At 39.4% G+C, this 19,640-nt stretch overlaps 2 protein-coding genes across 3 annotated transcripts in view; both read right to left on the reverse strand.

The window, feature by feature from the left end:
- Nucleotides 1–16,971, reverse strand: part of LOC114873977 (phosphatase and actin regulator 1) — a 172,620-nt gene extending 155,649 nt beyond the window's left edge. Inside the window, exons 1-2 of the mRNA XM_046288261.1 lie at nucleotides 16,824–16,971; nucleotides 13,767–13,847 (exon numbers count right to left, since the gene is read on the reverse strand). Of these exons, the coding sequence (XP_046144217.1) occupies nucleotides 13,767–13,847; nucleotides 16,824–16,941 (199 nt within the window). The 5' untranslated portion in view covers nucleotides 16,942–16,971. The remainder of the gene's footprint in view (nucleotides 1–13,766; nucleotides 13,848–16,823) is intronic.
- Nucleotides 14,181–15,379, reverse strand: LOC114873979 (F-box only protein 7-like). 2 transcript variants are annotated; one of them, XM_029182810.1, is made up of 3 exons: nucleotides 15,113–15,379; nucleotides 14,798–15,034; nucleotides 14,181–14,705 (listed from the first exon to the last, which is right to left on the reverse strand). In XM_029182810.1, the coding sequence occupies exons 1-3, from the start codon at nucleotides 15,292–15,294 to the stop codon at nucleotides 14,363–14,365; spliced, it is 762 nt and encodes a 253-aa protein (XP_029038643.1). In that variant the 5' UTR covers nucleotides 15,295–15,379; the 3' UTR covers nucleotides 14,181–14,362. The 2 variants fall into 2 exon arrangements, with proteins under 2 accessions (XP_029038643.1, XP_029038642.1); XM_029182809.1 differs by having other exon boundaries at nucleotides 14,768–15,034.
- Nucleotides 16,972–19,640: the final 2,669 nt, after the last annotated feature.

A 19,640-nucleotide genomic window follows, 5' to 3' on the forward strand; every position in this document is an offset into this window, starting at 1 on the left:
TATCTGGCACAATGGTAGCTCTCTCACGATGATTACGCGACAGCCAGCAGCCACGGACATCATTGGATCAAGTAACACGCGCGTTCAGCACGACGTCGTGCAATTTCTGACTACGACCACGTGGATCGACTGAAACTAAACACGGCCGACAATACCGGATAATTACTATGCGATGGTAGACAAAGTTCCTAGAGATATGGATGATGAACGTTCGTTGGATAATTAGTCTCGCGATTCGGGCTTTAAATTCACCGACGGATTATTTTTCTTCGAGTTTCAATACTAGAAACGGTTAATCCTGAAAGTACCAACTACCTTAACAATTAATATTCGCGCTTCTGATAGCTAGACAGATTTCATTGTTCTTAGTCAATGCGGGAACGTGGAAACAATTGGAAAACCAAACATCAACAAAAGGGAAGAGGATGATCTCAGTGGACTGAAATTGCAGGGTGAACAAATGTTGATCGCGGCCAGAATCCCGCGTCTGCGTCAACACGCTGACTCCTCTCCGCTTGAAACTGATGAAACGCATACTCCCCCGCCCTCGATTTGTCTCCTAATGAATTTAGTTTCGGTTGTTCTCGCGATATTAATGATGCTACGAGTTACGTTCGAGGACAACGCATTTGTAATTACAATTTCCATAACGCAGGACGAGTACAATTGTTTCTAAGTGATTATCACAGTACCATCGAAGTCTAATTTTTACCGTTCAATTTCCTCAAAATTCATTTCTTTTTTTTATTTTCTAAAACTATGGTTTTCATCGGAGAAGAGGAAACGAAGAGACGAGAAAAAGCCGTTGCCGTTTGCAGCGGAAGCACGCCGGTAGATCTTAACTATTCAATGAACGTTTGTCCATTCACGAGCGTGCCGGCACGTGATGTCGCGTTTTCCGCTCGGCCAGGACGCGCTCCTACGCTCTGTGAAAAGCGTTTCATCGATTCCCGACGAAATCAACCGACGCGACGCGGCGCCGTGGCATCGCTCGCGGACGAGTTTTCATGCGATGACAAAAGCTGAACGACCGGCTCGCCGCAACCTAATAACGATAATCGATTAACGAAGCATCTCCGTTCGAGCGTCGTCGGGAAGTTAGTTTTTTTTTTTATGAAATACCAACGACGACAACCCCTCGAACACGACGCCGTGTTATAGAACCGAGGCGAGGGTTCGCTCTTTTTCATCTATTCTCCTCGTCCCCGATTGCGCTGAAAATTTTAAATTATTTCACCAAGTCGAAACTTTTTTTCTCTGCTCGTTCGACCCTCGCAACGGTAGATCGTTCGACCCAATTTCTCTTCGTTTCAAATGTACTCTAACTGTAACACGTATTTTTCATTCCATTGTGCAAAAGATTCGAAGCTTTCAATCCCGGCCGTCACTCTAATTATCCAAAGTGTTTCTATAATGGGATACCGAATTTTTCGTCTATCCCCTTTGCTGTCCGCAGGAAACTGCATTAATAGTTTTAAGTAGGCTAGCGCAAAGTCCTAAGATACTGGTAGCATTTGTAATCGGATAGGGAAGTTAACAGCAACCGTGACGGCCCTTATGAAGCAAGCATTTCGCAAGTTTCTGCCGGGTTATTGGTAGCAAGCGTTGAAGTAGCGCGTTTAATTGACGTGGAAGTTCGTCAGACCGACCCTTCCCTGGCCACCGCAAATCCCAGCGAAGCGAATTAACTTGCTCGTTACTCGTCTCAAAGACGTGTGCAACGAGCTTGAAATAATTCGATGCCAGGGAGTGTAGAAATAACCATTCGTATTTTCTGCCTGGATAGAAATGAAGCTGACAAAGATCAATGCACAAGAAACGCTTTACGAACGTTTCAACCATTTTTAAATGAAACAAATTACTACAGGGGGTCCTGGTTCATTTCTGATTCATTCGCAATAGTGTACGGTATATGAATTGTTAATTTTTTCTACGAAAACGAGCAACGTTCGAGCAATTTGCAAAACTAATTGTCTGTTTCTGTTATCGGGAAGGCAGACCGGAGCAACGTCGGAGCCTCGTTATCGGTCGGACGAGCAGAGATAATGGGCCGACTGTGTCTAAGTAGAAAATTATACTAATTCGGTAATAATAATGATAACGAGAGGGACATTAATTTAGCAGTGACAATAGACAAACCGTGTTTCATTAAGATAACGTAATTAACAGCAAATCATCATAATGAAATCCTATTTGTTGATGAGACACTTTCTCGGACAGGACAACTAATTGTCAAACTGTAACTAGCAGGAACGAATTAAGATTTCCGAGACCTCCCTTAGATTTCCCCTAATTCGATTCTGGAAATTGAAAACGGTAACGAATGACATAGAATGTTACGTGTTCTCAAATTCGCAAAATTGGTCGTCACAATGTTGAGAATAACAAAGTCGTCACACGTTAGGTTCTAATCAGAAAGTTCAACGAGTACAGTACGTTTAGTCGTAAAATTGTCGTACCAGAATGTAAAGATTGATCTTATACTACCGTTTAAAAGTGTTTACTAGAATATTCAATCAGAAAAAAGGCACACCTGGTGACTACAAACGAATATACAACTACGTTCGAGATGAGGTTTAACTGTTTTTGTTGAAGTGCAAACCGAGGAGACAAGCCACCGGTTTCTACTCGTTCGAGATTGCGGTGTTCATTAGCGTTATTCGTCATCCTCGAAACGTTTTTACGAACGCGAATTAACAGCTTCTTTGTGTTCAAAACGTCAAGATTGACGCATCAAGATGCGTACAAAGCTAGAGAGTATATAAGAGAGGAACGGAACACCGTCATTCAGATAAAAACCAGCTAGCGATTTGATCCGATCTTCCACTTCCGAGACTAGAACCATGAAGAAAACCGTCTTCTCTTTTTCGATCGTGCTTTTGCACTTGCTGTTTGCTTTGGTCATCGCCAAGCCGCTCGCGCAGCCCGGAAACGGTGAGTGAAAACAGAAAATCAAATCTACGAAGTGAAATAGATGGAACATTCGAAATAAAACGAAGAAATAGACTTAGGATTTGTCTAAAATAATTTTAAGTGCGTGGAATCTGAAGTGATACATTTTTCTTTTGATAAATAGGTAATCTGGAATTACTCGCAGCTAGGGATACCGTACAATATCCATATTACTTCTGGTTCCGCAGACCATTCTACGATCAAGACTACGATGGCGGTGATAATACTTATTATAATTTGCAACCCGATCGACGATCTTCCACCATATCGTACGCCAATGTTGGGTAAGTTTATAATTATTGATTAATAATTAAGAGAAGAATTTTTCAAGGAACAGTGTTAAATTTAAAAAATGAAAATAATATGAAATACAAAATTAAAATTGACGGCCCTCTTCATGGTCCGTTGTGAGAGGGTTAAAGAAACCGAGTAAAGTTTGATAAAATGTGTTGATTCGACATTTTTAATACAGGAAAATTATTTTTTTATTTATTACAGAGCTGGTTGGGGACGCTGAAAATTGATCACTACTGACAATCATCGCATCATAACGAAACATAGCAAATCTATGTCAACTTCCATGTCAAATTAACATTCCAAGTTATAAATTATTGATCTTCGTCGTGTACATTGATACTGATGTAAATAAATGAGAAACTGCGGATAAATATGAACAAGTAATTCGCAGAATAAAATTTTGTATTTTCGTACGTTGTCATAATAAAGCAATTAATAAAATAACAATTGTCAGTTTATTTAGTTAATTCGACAATCACGTATCGTGAGAGTTGAAAACAAACCAGCCCCGTGATTCCTGTTCTGTAAATGTCCACAATGTATGCTCTGAATTTTCGTGAATTTATGTTATCCTTGGCTTAAAAAGAGTGCGAAAGAATTATCCAAACGTAGCATTATCTGCCATAGTTGATAAACGATCAGCTAATATTTACGAATCTTTGACAATTTTCCTATCCCGTTTTTACTAACCGTATTCATAGACACGAAAACTACTATAAGCAGAATGGATTGAACGGTAAAAGAACTCGTAAAAGTTAGGTGAAATTTATGGTGAACAGCAAACGCGATAAAAATGTTAAACCTCGTACGAAAGGTTGTGGTACACGTTTAACCTGGCCCCGGAAAATTCGTCTTGGTGATTTCAGAGCAACTAAAGCTCTGCTACGACACGTTTACACATCGTTTCTATGGACCATGTAACACCCTGCATGAAAGAAATGGCGATTACGTCTACTATGGCGCTCGTGTCCTAGACACTTCGCCTCTGTACGAGCATCCTACCATGTTTCATGAGAATCTGAAACAGCGGCAAGTAGCTGAGAGTTATGGTGACAGGCTTTCACTACCTGCATCCACCCTATAAACGGAAGCTTGTCGGCGTCTATGATTTCCGCATAGGAATTCGTAACAACCGTATAGACAATAAAGAGTACGATATCGACGATCCTGAAGAAACTGATCGCAATATTAGAATGCTAGGAAGTTTTCAATGCAATTCAAACTTTCAATCCAGACACATAAATACTTGTAATGAAACCTAACAGCCCTTTTAATCGCGTGCACAATAATTTCCAAGGTGGAAATTTTAACGAGCTCTTTGTCGGCGATGTTGAAAAAGGAAAAGCGGCCGGATTCTCAAGGGACTCGTAGGTCGATACAGGGTCTCGCAGGTCCTGTACCTCGTCGACTCGGTAACACAGGTTCAAACGACAGATTCTCGTGAATATTTAACAAGCTACTAAGAGGATGTGCTTTCTTGAAAAGGTTTCTCTCGAAACGGGACACGAGGAAACGTGTGGATCCCATTGCTTAACCCTTTCATTGCGGATGACATATATTCGAGATGACGAACGTTTAGTTATAGTAATTTAGAAATCTACGATACATTTTCAATATTTCTCTTGCCTCTTGGGTAAAGAATATTTTCCTTCGAAATTCATCCATTTATTCCAATTATATCTTGTACATATTTTAATTAAACACCTCTGGGCTACATTTGCAGCCGAAGGTGTTAATTCGTTGTGAGTCAGACATTATCAGTAATGGAACGATTAAACTAAACAAATTTACTCAAAAACCGATTCGTTACAGACTAATCAATATTCATCGCCGATAAAGCACGAGATGTCTCGTGATCCGTGTTCAAACGAGCGTAAAAAAATTTACGAGATAGCTCGTGATCCGTCTTCGATTCGCTAATCGTTCTTCAAACAGAGAATTTATTGATACGATACGATACTTCGCAGCCCTGAATATTTCCTCTTTCCACTTTCGCGTTTACCAGAATTATGTAGCAGATCTTAGTTACCAAAAATTAACTAGCTTTCGTGTTTCAACGAATGAGAACGCGACAGCCAGAGATAAACGCTTAGTAACGTTCAAGTAAAACAGCCTATGTGTGTTTTGAATATTCATTGCACGGTTCGCTCGCTGATTAAATGCAAATCGGATTAACCTTCCTCCCCGTTAAACGGCCTCCCTGTGAACCCGCTAATTCGGCTCAGCCACGATGCCGTGGTATCTTCTCTTCAGATTCCCTGTTTCTACGCTCCAGCCAGATGAATTAGTCTAAACGCAAGAGCGTATTCGTCTAGTCAGGCAACCATGACTGCGAACGTGCTAAGCACAGCATTCGAATAATTCAATAATACAGAAAGGAAAATTCATTAAGCTCCCTTATAAGATATCGCGTAGTTATACGTAATTGATTCCTACTTTATGCATGGTTTCAGATGTTCATCGTTCTCGGAAGCAATCACTTCTAAATTTTCCAACAACGATGCATCTCCTCGAGGGTCTCTCGTCGAACGGTTCGATCAGTTCCGAGGAAAGGAGCGAGGAACACAATGAAAGGGCAGGGTAAAAGCAAGCTTCTTTCGCCGGTTATCAGGCAAAGGGAGGGAAAAGAGGATTCGTTTGTATTCTACGAATACCTCGTCCTCGGAAATCTTTTCTCCCCCCTGGGTCCTCGATCGATCGCCACGCGGGAAATCAAAGTACCTCTCTAACTCCAGACGAAACTGTAATTAAAGGGCAACTTTACGCGAGAATCTCATCGAAGTTAACTACGAAGCGATACCCGAGGCGTACGATAGAAAACAATCCTATTTGTCGTTGGAATTCACAGAGTTTCGCGGTTAAATATGTTCAAACGGTGACGAACAGTCAGCAAAGACTTCTGTGTAATTAACAGATCAAGCGTGAGGACGTCGTTTGGTTAAACGACGATAAAATCAAGTGTGAAATACACGATTCTTCTCGAAGCAATTCTGCTCGTTTTTCTCGAGACTTTGTAACACGCAGTCTCTGAAAATAGTACTCGAACATTTGCAAAATAATATTTCTGCTAAATGCAACGAACGTGGTAACGATCTAAGAAACGACGTAACACTGATCGATTCGTAAGAGAATAAACGCGAGTTTATTCGCCAACTCGGCTCGTGCCAGATGCTAGCATCGAAACAACATGGAAAACAAAATGTAAATTGCATTTCTTTTCGACCTGACCGAGTTCGACACGCGATTTATCCGCTGCCCGGGTGCAGAATCTCGGTGGATCGCGTCCGCAACTTCTCTTCGATTCCAGTGATTTCCTTCCCGATAAATCGACTTCTCCCGAAGAATTCCAACGTTATTCAGTAGTGGCGAGCAATAGGTAAGATGTTATCCGAGAAAGTTGTAGTTAAAAATCCCACGTATTCCTTCGACGAACCCACCATCTCGAACCGTGGAGCACGCATGAAATATCTTGATCGCTAATAACGAACGGTCATGGTATCCAGGTGAGGTAATCGTGGGAGAAGGTAGTGATCGTTAGCGATGGATTTTCCGTTGCGCAAAGGCAAGCAATTAAAAGTCCACGCTTAAAAATTGATTACGCAGCCACATCCTCTGCGAGTAAGCTGGCAGTAGGTCGCTGGAGAAGACGGCAAAAGGATGCAGGAAATGATTGCGGCAAACGCAACTTGCTGCACGAGTTTCGTCGTGACCTACACTAAACCGCAACAGTATTGGCAGTATGTATCGCGTTTAGAGCGTTTTAGAGCGGAGCAAATTTGGCAGCGTTTCTTGCAACGTTACTAACCAAACTATACCCTCAATTATCGACATGTAATTATACCGATGAACTACTTTCTAATTCGCCGACTTTCGTTATGCCAGTAATTATATTTCCTGGTCTTCATTTTTTTTTTTTTAAATTAATCCTTGAATTCAATTGCTTATTGAAAATGGCAAAAATACGAAAAGTATGATAAAAAAACGGAAACGTTTGGACACGATGTGTAACAACCGTGAATACGCTTCGAATTTCTATCATTAGTACAGCCGAGTATCCGGTCACACCGATCCTAATGAGTTTATTGGTATTAATGCCGAGCGTGTTTATGGGTCGTTGGTTGGCCTAATTCCAATTCGACCTGCACGGGATACCAAGTTCTCCAAATAATTGAACTTAATAAGCAGACTTTGAATTTGTACAAAAACAAGCTGTAACTCTAGCGTATTCGAGATTACAATTTTTAAATATCCTTTGAATATTCATTACGAAAAATGTAACAGAGATTCAGATTTTACTTAATAACACGACTTATAAATCACAATGACTTTCCTTCCTTCTCTGTAACACTGAACTTTCACTAGAAGAAACGCATAACGGTTACACACACCGAAGCATGTAACAGCGAAGTTAAAGCATCGTTACGATTTGTTTCTCTCCCAAGAGAGGAATAAATGTTTATCTAAAATCTGCATGCGCTACATGTGCAAAGAGAAAAACATTAAATCACAACCCTTTCTATAAGTGCGAAAAGGAAAGCTTCTCTTTCCCAAAAACAAAAACATTAGAAATCAAAGAAACAACTACAAACAAATGTAAATATTCATCCTTGATGAATAAAAGAAAGAAAAGAAACTTGATCGAACGAACGAGTAACTAAAGAACCGAAACGGTGTCATGCAAATCATAGGAAAACAAGTTGCAAGATTTTGAGAAGTTTGATCGTCGACTCACCCTGGGAATAAATAGGGAACTCCCCGTCGCTGTGGCTGTGTGTAAGCATCCCGGTCGAGTAAAATTGCCACAACGCTTTCTTCCTGCTCTCTTCGGACGTGCCAGCAAGGACCTCGTCGTCGTCGGCGAGGCCCAGAAGACTTACCACCTCGGACAGAGACAGGTTGACGTCGTTCGCCTCACAGCGGTGAGTCTGTTCGACAGAACGAACCCGTTCGTTACTGCGAAACTCGATGCTTCGTTCGATTTTCCACGCGAAACCAACGACACCGCCACGTTCTCACTGTTGATGATCGTGAAGAAATTGTCCACGGAACACTGTTATCAGATTCATCGAGATGTATTCGTCGAACTCACCACCGATTTCGATCACTCGATTTTTCTTTTTCTTCTTGCTTCAGAAGAACAACGCGATTAATTTACTTGCTGAACTAGGAATAGACGAAGGAGCGATTTGATTTAGAAAAACTGCAAGTGTTTTTCATGGGAAATAACAGCTGAGACATCGATGTTTTATTACTGAATTAAAAAAAAGAGTACGTCAATCACGTGTCGTTTTTATTGGAAGAAGTTCGAAGGAAACATCCACGGAACTTGGCTGACAAAAGCAAAGGATCCGTTGTCTCTGCAACGTCGACCGCGTCGAAATTTGGAATTAGTTCAGAAGAAACGAGGACAATCGTTGCAGTTCAGCTCCTCCGGAATCATCGATAAGAAGCAATTCTATTCCACTCAGACTCGTCTCCTTTATAAAGATAACTCTAAGATAAAATTCAATTGAAATCCAGTACAGATATCACCGGGACTGTTTTAGCGCAACTTTTTGCATCGCGACGAAAAACAAAGGGAGCGACGCGTTGCGTCCCGTCGACGGTGGAGGAATCGAGGATGTTTCCCTCTCGGTGTTCAAAGCGTCGAACGTCATTGGGGAAAGTTCCCGTATCGGACGGAAAAGCGAAATGAAGCAAAACGACGCGACGGTGAGAGAAAAAAAAAGAATGAACGCAATGTGAAAAGAGAGAACTGTGGTCTCGGCGTCGCGACGCTCGTCCGTTTCTGAACGCGTAAATTTCTACCACGGCTATTAATACGTCGGACCTCGCGGGCTGATCGATCGCTCGAGGGAACACGAAGGGACCGAGCAGAGATTGAACCGCGCCTTTGTACGTTCGAGGGCCGGCTCTCCACCCTTGGATAAATCGAAAGTTCGCCGCTAATAACGATCCTTTTCCCGACCCCGAGATACATACTACGCACAAGCTCCAATCTCGTTTCGATCCGCGAGATTCCACCCCTTTTCCGTCTGGCTGGCGGAAGCATTCGTTAGCGGGATTTATTTTTCCGATCGGTCCTCGCGATTGAAATCTGTCCGTGTTATCGTTGCGCATCCGCGAGAAATTGAAATTGACACGGCCGCGTTTCGCCCACGGCGATAAATCGTCAGGACTTTTGCAACCCCGTTCGAATTCATACGAAGCGGCTGCGAAATACGTGACCGAACATTTGAAATAAGTGATCGATGCACGGGAGAGTATTTTTATCAAAAAGTTAGCCGAAAGGCTTTGTCCGAATTTCCGGATAATTCCATAAATTATGATTGAATATACGGACCACCCCTGGTGACGTGATTTTTGTCATAACACAGTGGACTCGCGTTATACTGCCGGACACTATGACAAGGGTGATAGGGTTTGGCCAGGGATCTACTCTTGGCTTAATACCATTAGCTTAATACACCATCGAGAATCAACTTTGATCTTTCCTATATTGCCATTTCAATGAATTCCGTTCCTGCGTGCGCGGCGATATAAAGAGATTCGACTGGTAGCAGTTACAAAGTTAGACCGTATGTTTCAAGCTTGTAACAGGTGTCATGTGGCAATGCTGTACGATGAAAATCTGCATAAGGTGGGTGTGAAAATATTACAAAAATACATAACTGTCCAACACGTGCAAACGACATAAATGATAAGTCTCTGCATCTGAACGCGACCATTCCGCTAACCCTCCGTATTCGAGCGGATAATATAAATTATTGTAAAGAAAAATAGCCGGAAAAAGTTGCACAGGTTGTTCGACGATCGAGAACGCGACGGCATGCATCGTTTATTCGTTGAACAGTGAAATAGTCGGGCGATGCTGAAGACACAAATTGTTCCCCAGACGCGTTGCTAAACATTATTTGCTTGGTTGAAATAAAAAATAAAACGTCAAGCGTAAATTTCGGAATAAAACTGAGTTTGTTTCGTAAATTTCGTGTCGCTTGCTCGTGACATAATGATCCTCGAAATCGCGCGGCAGGCGTGTAAATATAGGCTGGAAAATGAAATTTGCTCGAGTAAAACGAGCGATTCGAAGGTTCTAACGATGCAAGGGATTTAAAGTCCTCGTCTTGCAGCAGAACAAAGGATCATGCTTAACGACCCGAGATTCTCTTATTAGCTTCTCGTCTTTGCCCTCGCGTTTTGCAAGCAGAACTTTGACGCCCGAGCGTGTTAATTTTGTGCTCGTTAAAAAGTTTCCATTCGTTAATAAACGTGTCAGATTTTTTTTGTTCCTTCTTCTTTTTCTTTTTTTTTTTTGGTAATTTCATCATAGAAAACTCTATATTATTTGCACGAACAAAAACGATGAATAGAATACGGAGAAGTTGCTTGAACATTTCGAAGGGGAAATTACATTCTACACCGAGTGCCACTTCAGTTATTCCAGCTTTGACCAACCACGAAACAGTTTGCACAAAGGGATTCGAGAATTTGGTACTTGAAGAGCCAAATCCTGATTAGTCATATTTAACACGGTATCTTTTCAATTCCTTCGAATGACCTAAAAACCCTAACGCCACGTGAACCATTAATCATAGCAGACCCTCGTAGTACGGTGAAAATGAATCCGAGCAAAAAACCCTGAAAAAGTAGAAACTCAGCCGTCGCCCTGAAGCTTCGAAAACATCGATGTCTCAGCTGGTAGAAATCCAGATTTCCAACCACTCCGTAGTCTATACCCATGCACTTCTTCATCCCCTCGAGACTATCCAGGAAGTAGGATGAAACTCTCATCGCTTCCGCCTCGATCGTAAGGTTCGATCAAGCCTGTCGATCACGAGATGAACAGCCACACACGATTCGCTCTCGAGATCCACGCGCGTTCAACGATCTGCCACGCGGTCCACGAGTTCTCGTCACGGGAACGGAGGAAACGGATGTATACACGCGTATCCCGTGTCACGAGGATCACAAAGTAGCCCGAGGAGGTTTCGATCGTGGCGAAACGTGCGTGGAACGCGCGACGGAGCGGGAAGGACTTTCGTCCAGGACGGGTTCGATGCGCGCACTGGGGATGAGAGAGAGCCAGGGAGCAACCCGGAGAACGGTGAACGTTGCCGACGTGTTCGAGGAACAGAGAAAGACTGGAAAGTGGAGCAACAGAGATAAAGGGACGGTGCGACGGGCAGAGAAAGAGAGAAAGAGAGAAAGCCAAACGGCGCAAGCTTAAGCCCGCTACCGGGCTTCGAAATACGCATACGACATATTAGGTCATTCGAAAAGTTCCTGCCATCGCAAGACGTTCTTCAAGGTACATGTATCTTCTTCTTTTTCAATTCAATTATTCTATATTATAACGCCAGTTTCGAAATATCGATGGATTAGAAAATGAAAATAATGTGAAATAGAAAATTAAATTAAAAGGGCTCCCTCCGTGGTCCGCCGTCCGAGGGTTAAGAACGAATGTAAAATTTACGATTAATTATAGAGTGAAATAAGCAATAATTCAGTGTGCAAAAACCTAGTACTAGCGCAACAACTAGCCAACTATAAACAAGTCCTAATTATGGAATTTGAATACTCCAGAGACACAACTTTAGTCCACTTTGTTTTGGAAACACCATTATTCTGTGTTCAGATGTTCCATCGAAAAGTTGCTGAATGGAACGAGGACAGAGACGGTAAAATCGTTGATGAAGAAGAGACAAAGAGGAGGAACACGGTGGAATGCGTGTGAAACTGTGAAGTGCAAAGAACAAATAGATGTTAGGGTGGATCCGAGGATACCAGGAAGGGTGCATCTCTCACGAAACGAGCGTTTAGCGGTCGATTTTGAAAAGTGCACTCTTCCACCCTCTCCGCCTCTTCCTCTTCCTCGTTCTACGCGAGTCACCACCTGCTATGACCTACTTCTCTAGACGACCGACCTTACAGCTAGCTTTGCCCTAAATTCACGCGTTAACAACTCCACCTCGACGTTATATTAATTATTATCGCACACGGAGCCTTTAATTGAAGAAACGTTCCGTCGAATAGACGTTTAGAACACGCTTCGAGTTTAGGAAGCATAGTAATCAAAGGAAACCTGTTTAATCGAAGCGTATCAATAGCTGGGTCGTTTATAATTTGCACCGTTATCGTTTATTTAATGCGTAATCGAAATTTCCAAAGCCATCAAGTTCCACCGTTTCGTACCTCGAGAATAATTAATCGGTTGTTGATTTATCATTCATCGTCGACACCGTTCGAATGGTTTTCGACAGACAACGCGACGAATAAATTGAAGGTATATTTCTTCTTTATCCGAAGAAAGGAAAACGGTGAAGGAACATTGGGGATGGAAAGTGTCGCGAAACAGGAACGCGGTGTCGTTGCTGATTACGCTTTGCTCGACTTTATTCCACGCTTTCGTGCCAAAACTTCGCAGTTCGTTAAGCCGTAGCGAGAACTCGGCAAGAATATTACAAGTCACACACTTCGGATCTATGCGAAAAAACTTGGTGTTAAAAAACAAGCCGAAGAAAAACGATAACGATAAATCGTTGGTACGCGACGGGACAACGGAATTGCACAAATGTTGGAACAACGATCTCGTCTCCTGTTATTTTCCTGTTTTTAATTGAAAAAAGGAATTTCCAGAAGATACACGAGTGAATATCGTAATGAATATCTATTCAGAATTCTAATTCTGATTAGAGAAAATCTTAGAGGATAAAGATGAATGGTTCGAAATGAACTATAGGAAACTTTCGCATACCCCTCATATAAGAGTTATAATTAAAGAATTTATAAAATCGGTGTATACGAGCTCGAGGCGATTACCAAGAGTTAAACTATTCACATCGAGGTAAACGGCTTCGTGCTGAAAGCTAAATAGACCGAAACGTGAAACATACATTATTTATTTGTAACTGAAAATATTCAAACAATAATCGCCTCGCTAAAACGCCGAGTAATAAATGAATCAATCTTGAAGCTAAATAAATTGTCTACTTTCTCGTTCAATCCCAATGTAATCTCGCTTCGATTTTATGAAAACCGATTAGTGAAACGAGGAGACGCATTTATTACAAGTCACACGGAACAAATCCAATCTGCGGAAAGGTTTCAATTATTTTCCAACCGCAATTCGACATCGTATCGAGAATATAATAATTATCAATTGTCATCTATTTAACGCGATATTTAATACATAATAACTACTTTGTGAAACTTCATGCATGGCAGATATAGGAAAGCATAATTAATTATTCAAAATCTGTAAAGTATGTAAAATGTACGAATTGAGATAATCATTTGAAGAAAGATAATAGTATATAGAAACATGTATTCGATTAAATTTTAATCTTGATTTGAGACGATCGTATTTGAACATTGTAATCGCCGCGCGTATTCGTACAGTACAGATTTTGTATTTGGTGCACACCTGATCGATAGGACAGCCAGGTGTGCCTCCATCTAACGAGTACATCAGAAGCGAAAGGCGAGAAAGCAAGAATCAAAGGGTTATTATCACTCACCGGTATCACCGTTGCTCTGCGTCGAGCTTTCCTCGGTCTCCGGATTTTCGCTACCCACTACCGATTTCGTGGCTTCGTCGGCTGAAATCAAAGATTCACGAATATTAAAGAGCGCTGACAATCCAACACGCGATATCGCGTGATAAAGCACTTAGCATTGACTATCGAGCACGCGATATCGCGTGATCGACAGAGAATGTGATAAAGGATTATTAAAATAATTTCTTTGATCAATTAATTGCGAAATGTGTATCTGAAATAATTCACCAGTTTTAAAAAATTTACAATAAATGTCCATGAACATTAATGGTTTCTTTTATAAATTAATAGGAAAGTAAGTCTATAGATAATTGATATCACTGTGAGGAACCATTTGCGACAAAGTATAGCAAGATAACAGTGATAATAAAGGTATTTCAACATTGTTACATTAAATTTTATTCATTAGCTACAAAATGATCGTTAATTATATTACTTAAACAATCTATACAAATATACTTATGTTACATAGTAATGTATAACAAATTAAATTTGTAAAAATTTAACAATTTATTCAGCTCCCTTCTTAAAATACCGAGATTTTTATAGAAAATATATTATATAAGACTACGACCGGCATGTCTTAAGAAACGGCGTGATCCGAAAGGACGTATTTTTCTTTCTATATACTGTTTTTTGTAATACGCTTTGCTATTTGCTATTATTGGACTTGAACATCCTTGAAAGTCCCTATACAATAGGTCCTTCCATAACTGTGGTTCTGCACAGAGATCACGAAATTCTGCACAACATTGTGTCATTTTAGTTAAACTATGAACATCCAGCATTCCAAGAATTCTGAGTTTCACTTCAGTTGGAATAGATTGTAGGCTAGGACCCATTAATCCCATTGTATTAAATATATCTGACCGCACCGGAGTGGACAATGAGTCCTTGAACCTAATAAATAATATCATGAGAAAAGAACAGTTCTTCATAATATTATAATAAGCTTGCGATACCTGTGAGAGAATGTTTTTAAGTTCATGTACCGTCCAGGAAGATCACTGGAGTAAGGATTAACGTACTTCAAAGTCTGAACAGATATAGTATAAATTTTCTTATACTTTATGAAAGGAAAGAAATTTAGAATCAATGTGTCCCCCAATGGAACTGCAAGCAGTTTGCATTCCACATTAGCAGGAGTTTCCAGCTGAAAGTTCATTTCATAAGATTCCGTCCCTTCCTTTTTCCAATTTTTTGGTATTCGAAGAGACCTCAGTTTTGAACTGTGACAAACATTTTTGTAACAGATGGCATTACAAACAAAAATAAAATTAGGAATGTTATCAAATGCTATTGCCTACCATTGCGAACGATCATTATTTGTCGGTGACAAATAAAAACCAGACTCTGCCAATAACACTATTATTAAAGCAACAAGATAATCATGAGGTGTGGCATCTTCGTTTAAATCGTTTAATATTCTTTCCAATGAAGGCACTAGTTTCGTATATGTGCTGTCTTCCGCCAAAATTGGCTCTAACATTTTTACTATTGTGTAAACAACAATTCCAAACTTTAAAACGTATGAAGTATCAAAACATAGTGTTTGTCAATGGAAGTGCATTGAATTAATGGGAATTCTAGTTACTTTTGCAGTCATGCCATCATTACACCTGTTTCGAATATTTCCTACTAGATATCGTTGTGCCATCTGTTTATAATTTGCGAGATAAAGATCTCTCTTTTTTTAAGAATTTTATTCATTATTGTTTAAGTACGATTATTTAAAGGAAGAGCATGGAAAATTTAGAGTTCCGACATGTATTTTGTATGAAACGAATTTTGAAACAACTTTAGTTGCCACCATATACCAATGCATGGTAAGATGGATCGCAACCAACTATGATTAATCTTTTCTCTAAAGAAATAAAAGAAAGGAAGCTTGTTTGAATGTACAAAAAGATAATCCCGTGAAATCTTTTTTATCGGACGTATGGATTAAAGCTTATCGCGGATTACTTATCAGTGCGTCATTTTTTTGTTGGTAACTAAACCGAACATGGTTAAACATCCGCGTTCATTGATTTAACGATAATGCATCTACCTGAGACTATATTTTCTAAAACCGACTATATAATATTCAGGTGAAAACCGACAAAACGAGTTATTATAAAAAGAATGATTAGAATAAAAAATCTTGTATCTTTAGCGAACGGCGCTTAACTGCTTTCTTGTTTAACAGCGCCACCAACAAAATTAAAAATCAGAGACCAGTCAAATGAAGATAAAATAAATAAAATAAAACCGGTATAGAAACTTGTTATGTTTCTTCCATAAGGAACGTGCCAACAAGTTAGTCGGTAATTGTGAACAAAATTAATTTTATATACCGTCACGTTTACGTGTAAATGCATTGAAGTTGTAATTGCGATTTGCTCGAGGGGAGCCATAGTTATATATTTACGATCAGATTCAACGTACGTGCAATTACTCTGATTCGGAAAGTTGTTTCTCGATCCCTCACCCACCTGTCTAATAATAATCCTCCTACCAGTAACGTAATGTTCGATACGTCAACCGTAACAATTTTCATAAGGTACACATCTAAATGATTAGATAAATCAAACGGAACGAGTCGAGAAAAAAAATTTTGCACAGATCTTATTATATGAGAAACGTGCAATCTTAAAATTAACAGCAGACAACTCCAAAACATTAGTAGTACCATGAAAGAACTATTTGACAATCCCCTCCTAAGTTATCGAGTAAAATTCCTTGAAATTCAAGTTCATAATAAAAGTGAGTCACAGTTCATCGGTATTTCTGACATTTCGTACGCGCGGAAATTAAGTGGCATAGGTCAATGATGAGTCACGTGATCGAGGACGACATATTAGGTAGGAAATACCGGGAGGGCAAAGTGAATCCCAACGGGTTTATAAATCCCTCTATACGCTCCTGTTCGGCATGCAAGAGCGCTCTGTGCCACTTGTTGCATGGCCGCGCTCGACAGTTGCGTTTGAATAAACTGCTTTCAAACTTGTACGAGATATTCTAGCTAGGCATACGTACCGGTGGAGCCGGATGTCTCCGCGTCCTCCTGGCACGGCGTTTCAGACAGTTTAGTTGGTCCATGGGGAAGAACACTGGTCACTGCAGTTGACACCACCGTCTCGCACGAATCGGCCATTTTCAGGTTAACTCGCGTTTATCTCCAAGGCGGCTAGCTACCTCGCCGCATTCGAATCCGAATCCTTTTTCGAAACTTCCACGCACGCTTCGCGGTTCATAACGCACGACTGCCATGACAGATGGCGGCTCCCTGCTGAGGGGGGACTGCTGCCACCTGGCGACCAGTTTCAAACTACACTGGTACCTCGGTAACCAATCTTTCCCATAAGAAGTACTGTAAAAATAATTAATCCGTTCTCATGTAAAAAAAAACTCCTATTGATATCATACCTACATTAATTTTTCCTCTTTTATTCAAAAGCATCCCTTTTGTATGTAAGAATAAGTACTGGGGAAGTACTCACATGATATTGTAAAAAATTTAACAAATTTATTTATTCGATTTATTCGAATTTATTTATTTATTTATTCTACTCGATACGCGTTTTAAAATAATTATACTATCTGCCTTGGTATTAGGTATTATAATGCTAGTGTAATATGTGCATTAGACGAGCACAATAGGAAACACGTGAACTTTAGATTCTCTTTTAACGGAAATCATTTTAAAATAGTAAAACATTGCCTGCACTACTCGATACATCTGCCTTGGTATTTGGTATTATAATGCAAGTATGATATGTGCAACATATTAGACTTATTTTTATTCTGCGCAATAATATCGCTTTAAAAGTCGAGAAATTCTCAAGTACATACCGTGCCACCGTAGGTCGACAGCGTCGTAAAGCCAATGTTTTGATTATTCGTACTTCTTTCCATCTTCATTGATGTCAATAGGATAAAGATACTTCGACGTTGAGATTTGATGGACTTAATTAATGAAAAACCGTCTCACAAACAGTATAAATTTAGAAAAATTACGATCAAGCCGGAACGCGTGCACTTTCGATTCAGTTCCATTAGTACTAGGCGTCTCCGCTAGGTAGCGAGAACAATTCTATCTCAAGGCGGTAATTTTTAAATAGTAAAAAGTCGCTCACGTATCGAAAGAAGAAATTTGATTTTCATGGTGAAAACTGTAAAAAACCCACGAAATATCCTCTTAGGGATTTTATTCTCTAATCAGGTATAAGTTTTGATTCAAATTTTTTGGCGATAAAGCCTCGTTTGCCCCTAACGTAACCTATGCACTCAACCGCCTAGAAGACGACGTAATGAAACAGAAAAACAGCAAGACGGTAAAGCAGCGAAACAGCATTTATACTATATCAATGATTTTCTCAAAAACTATCAGTCGTAGAAGAAAAATAGATAGAACAAAAAAAATGTATTTCGATGAGATCTACAACTTTTACTTAAAATATTTTTTAAAATTCTTAGTATTTCTCAAGATAAACAAAAAATTATAATTTTCATTGGTTTTTTACAGTTTTCACCATGAAAATCAAATTTGCGCCAATTTTCACTATCTTTTTTGCAATTAGCGCATCGAAATACGTAAATATACGCAGTTTCAAAAAAATCAGTGGTAACCCTTTTCCAAAGGTCCAGCCTAAATTAATACATTAAAAAAAAAGAAAAAAAATCCTCTGAGATAATTATTTAAAAATGACGCAGAATTCACACAAAAAATTCATGTATACTGAACAGAAGTCGTATACATACGATTTCAAAGTTTGAAACGTTTTTATTGTATATCTCCAAAAATATTGATTTTACAGAAAAAAGTTTCAAACAAAAAATGAAGCTCCTAGAAAACTCTACGAAAAAAATTATATACATATTTCGTTGGTTTTTTTTAGTTTTCACCATGAAAATCAAATTTCTTTTTTCGATACGTGAGCGACTTTTTACTATATTAAAATTACCGCCTTGAGATAGAATTGTTCTTGCTACCTAGCGGAGACGCCAAGTACTAATGGAACTGAATCGAAAGTGCACGCGTTCCGGCTTGATCTTAATTTTTCTAAATTTATACTGTTTGTGAGAAGGTTTTTCATTAATTAAGTCCATCAAATCTCAACGTCGAAGTATCTTTATCCTATTGACATCAATGAAGATGGAAAGAAGTACGAATAATCAAAACATTGGCTTTACGACGCTGTCGACCTACGGTGGCACGGTACGTACTTGAGAATTTCTCGACTTTTAAAGCGATATTATTGCACAGAATAAGAATAAGTCTAATATGTTGCACATATTATACTAGCAGTATAATACCAAATACGAAATTAGTAAATATTAAATATTTTGAAAGCATATAGTCAGTACAATTCCATTAATGCTGCAGATCAGTGCCCACTGAATGAAATACTTTTATTTGTTATTTTAATACCCTTAATAAACTATGATAGGGTTCGTTGTGCTGCTTTTAAAGCGTAGAATGCTCTAGACTTGTTATTAATACACAGAAATTGCTTTTTTTTTCAAAGATGCAATTTTCTGTTTCTCTAGTTTCTTCAGCCACCATCAGATAGCGCTGGCACTATTGTTGTGTTGTGATCTTCTTGAGGACGATTCACGTGTCGAATGAACATGAAAGGTAACTTTTCTGATGTTATTTTATTCGTTATTAAGCATTGTTTAAATAAAATCATATAAACTTCTATAATGTATAACCAAACGAGTGTAAAAATTAAAATCTATAATGAAAAAAGAAAAATTATAAAATATAAATGGCAGTGATGGGATAATTGTTTAATGTGTCGACCATTAAACGCATAACATAGACAAACATGATCTTTTATTTTCAGTTAC

This window comes from Osmia bicornis, chromosome 12 (assembly GCF_907164935.1).
Source record: "Osmia bicornis bicornis chromosome 12, iOsmBic2.1, whole genome shotgun sequence".
In the NCBI taxonomy this organism is placed as follows: domain Eukaryota; kingdom Metazoa; phylum Arthropoda; class Insecta; order Hymenoptera; family Megachilidae; genus Osmia; species Osmia bicornis.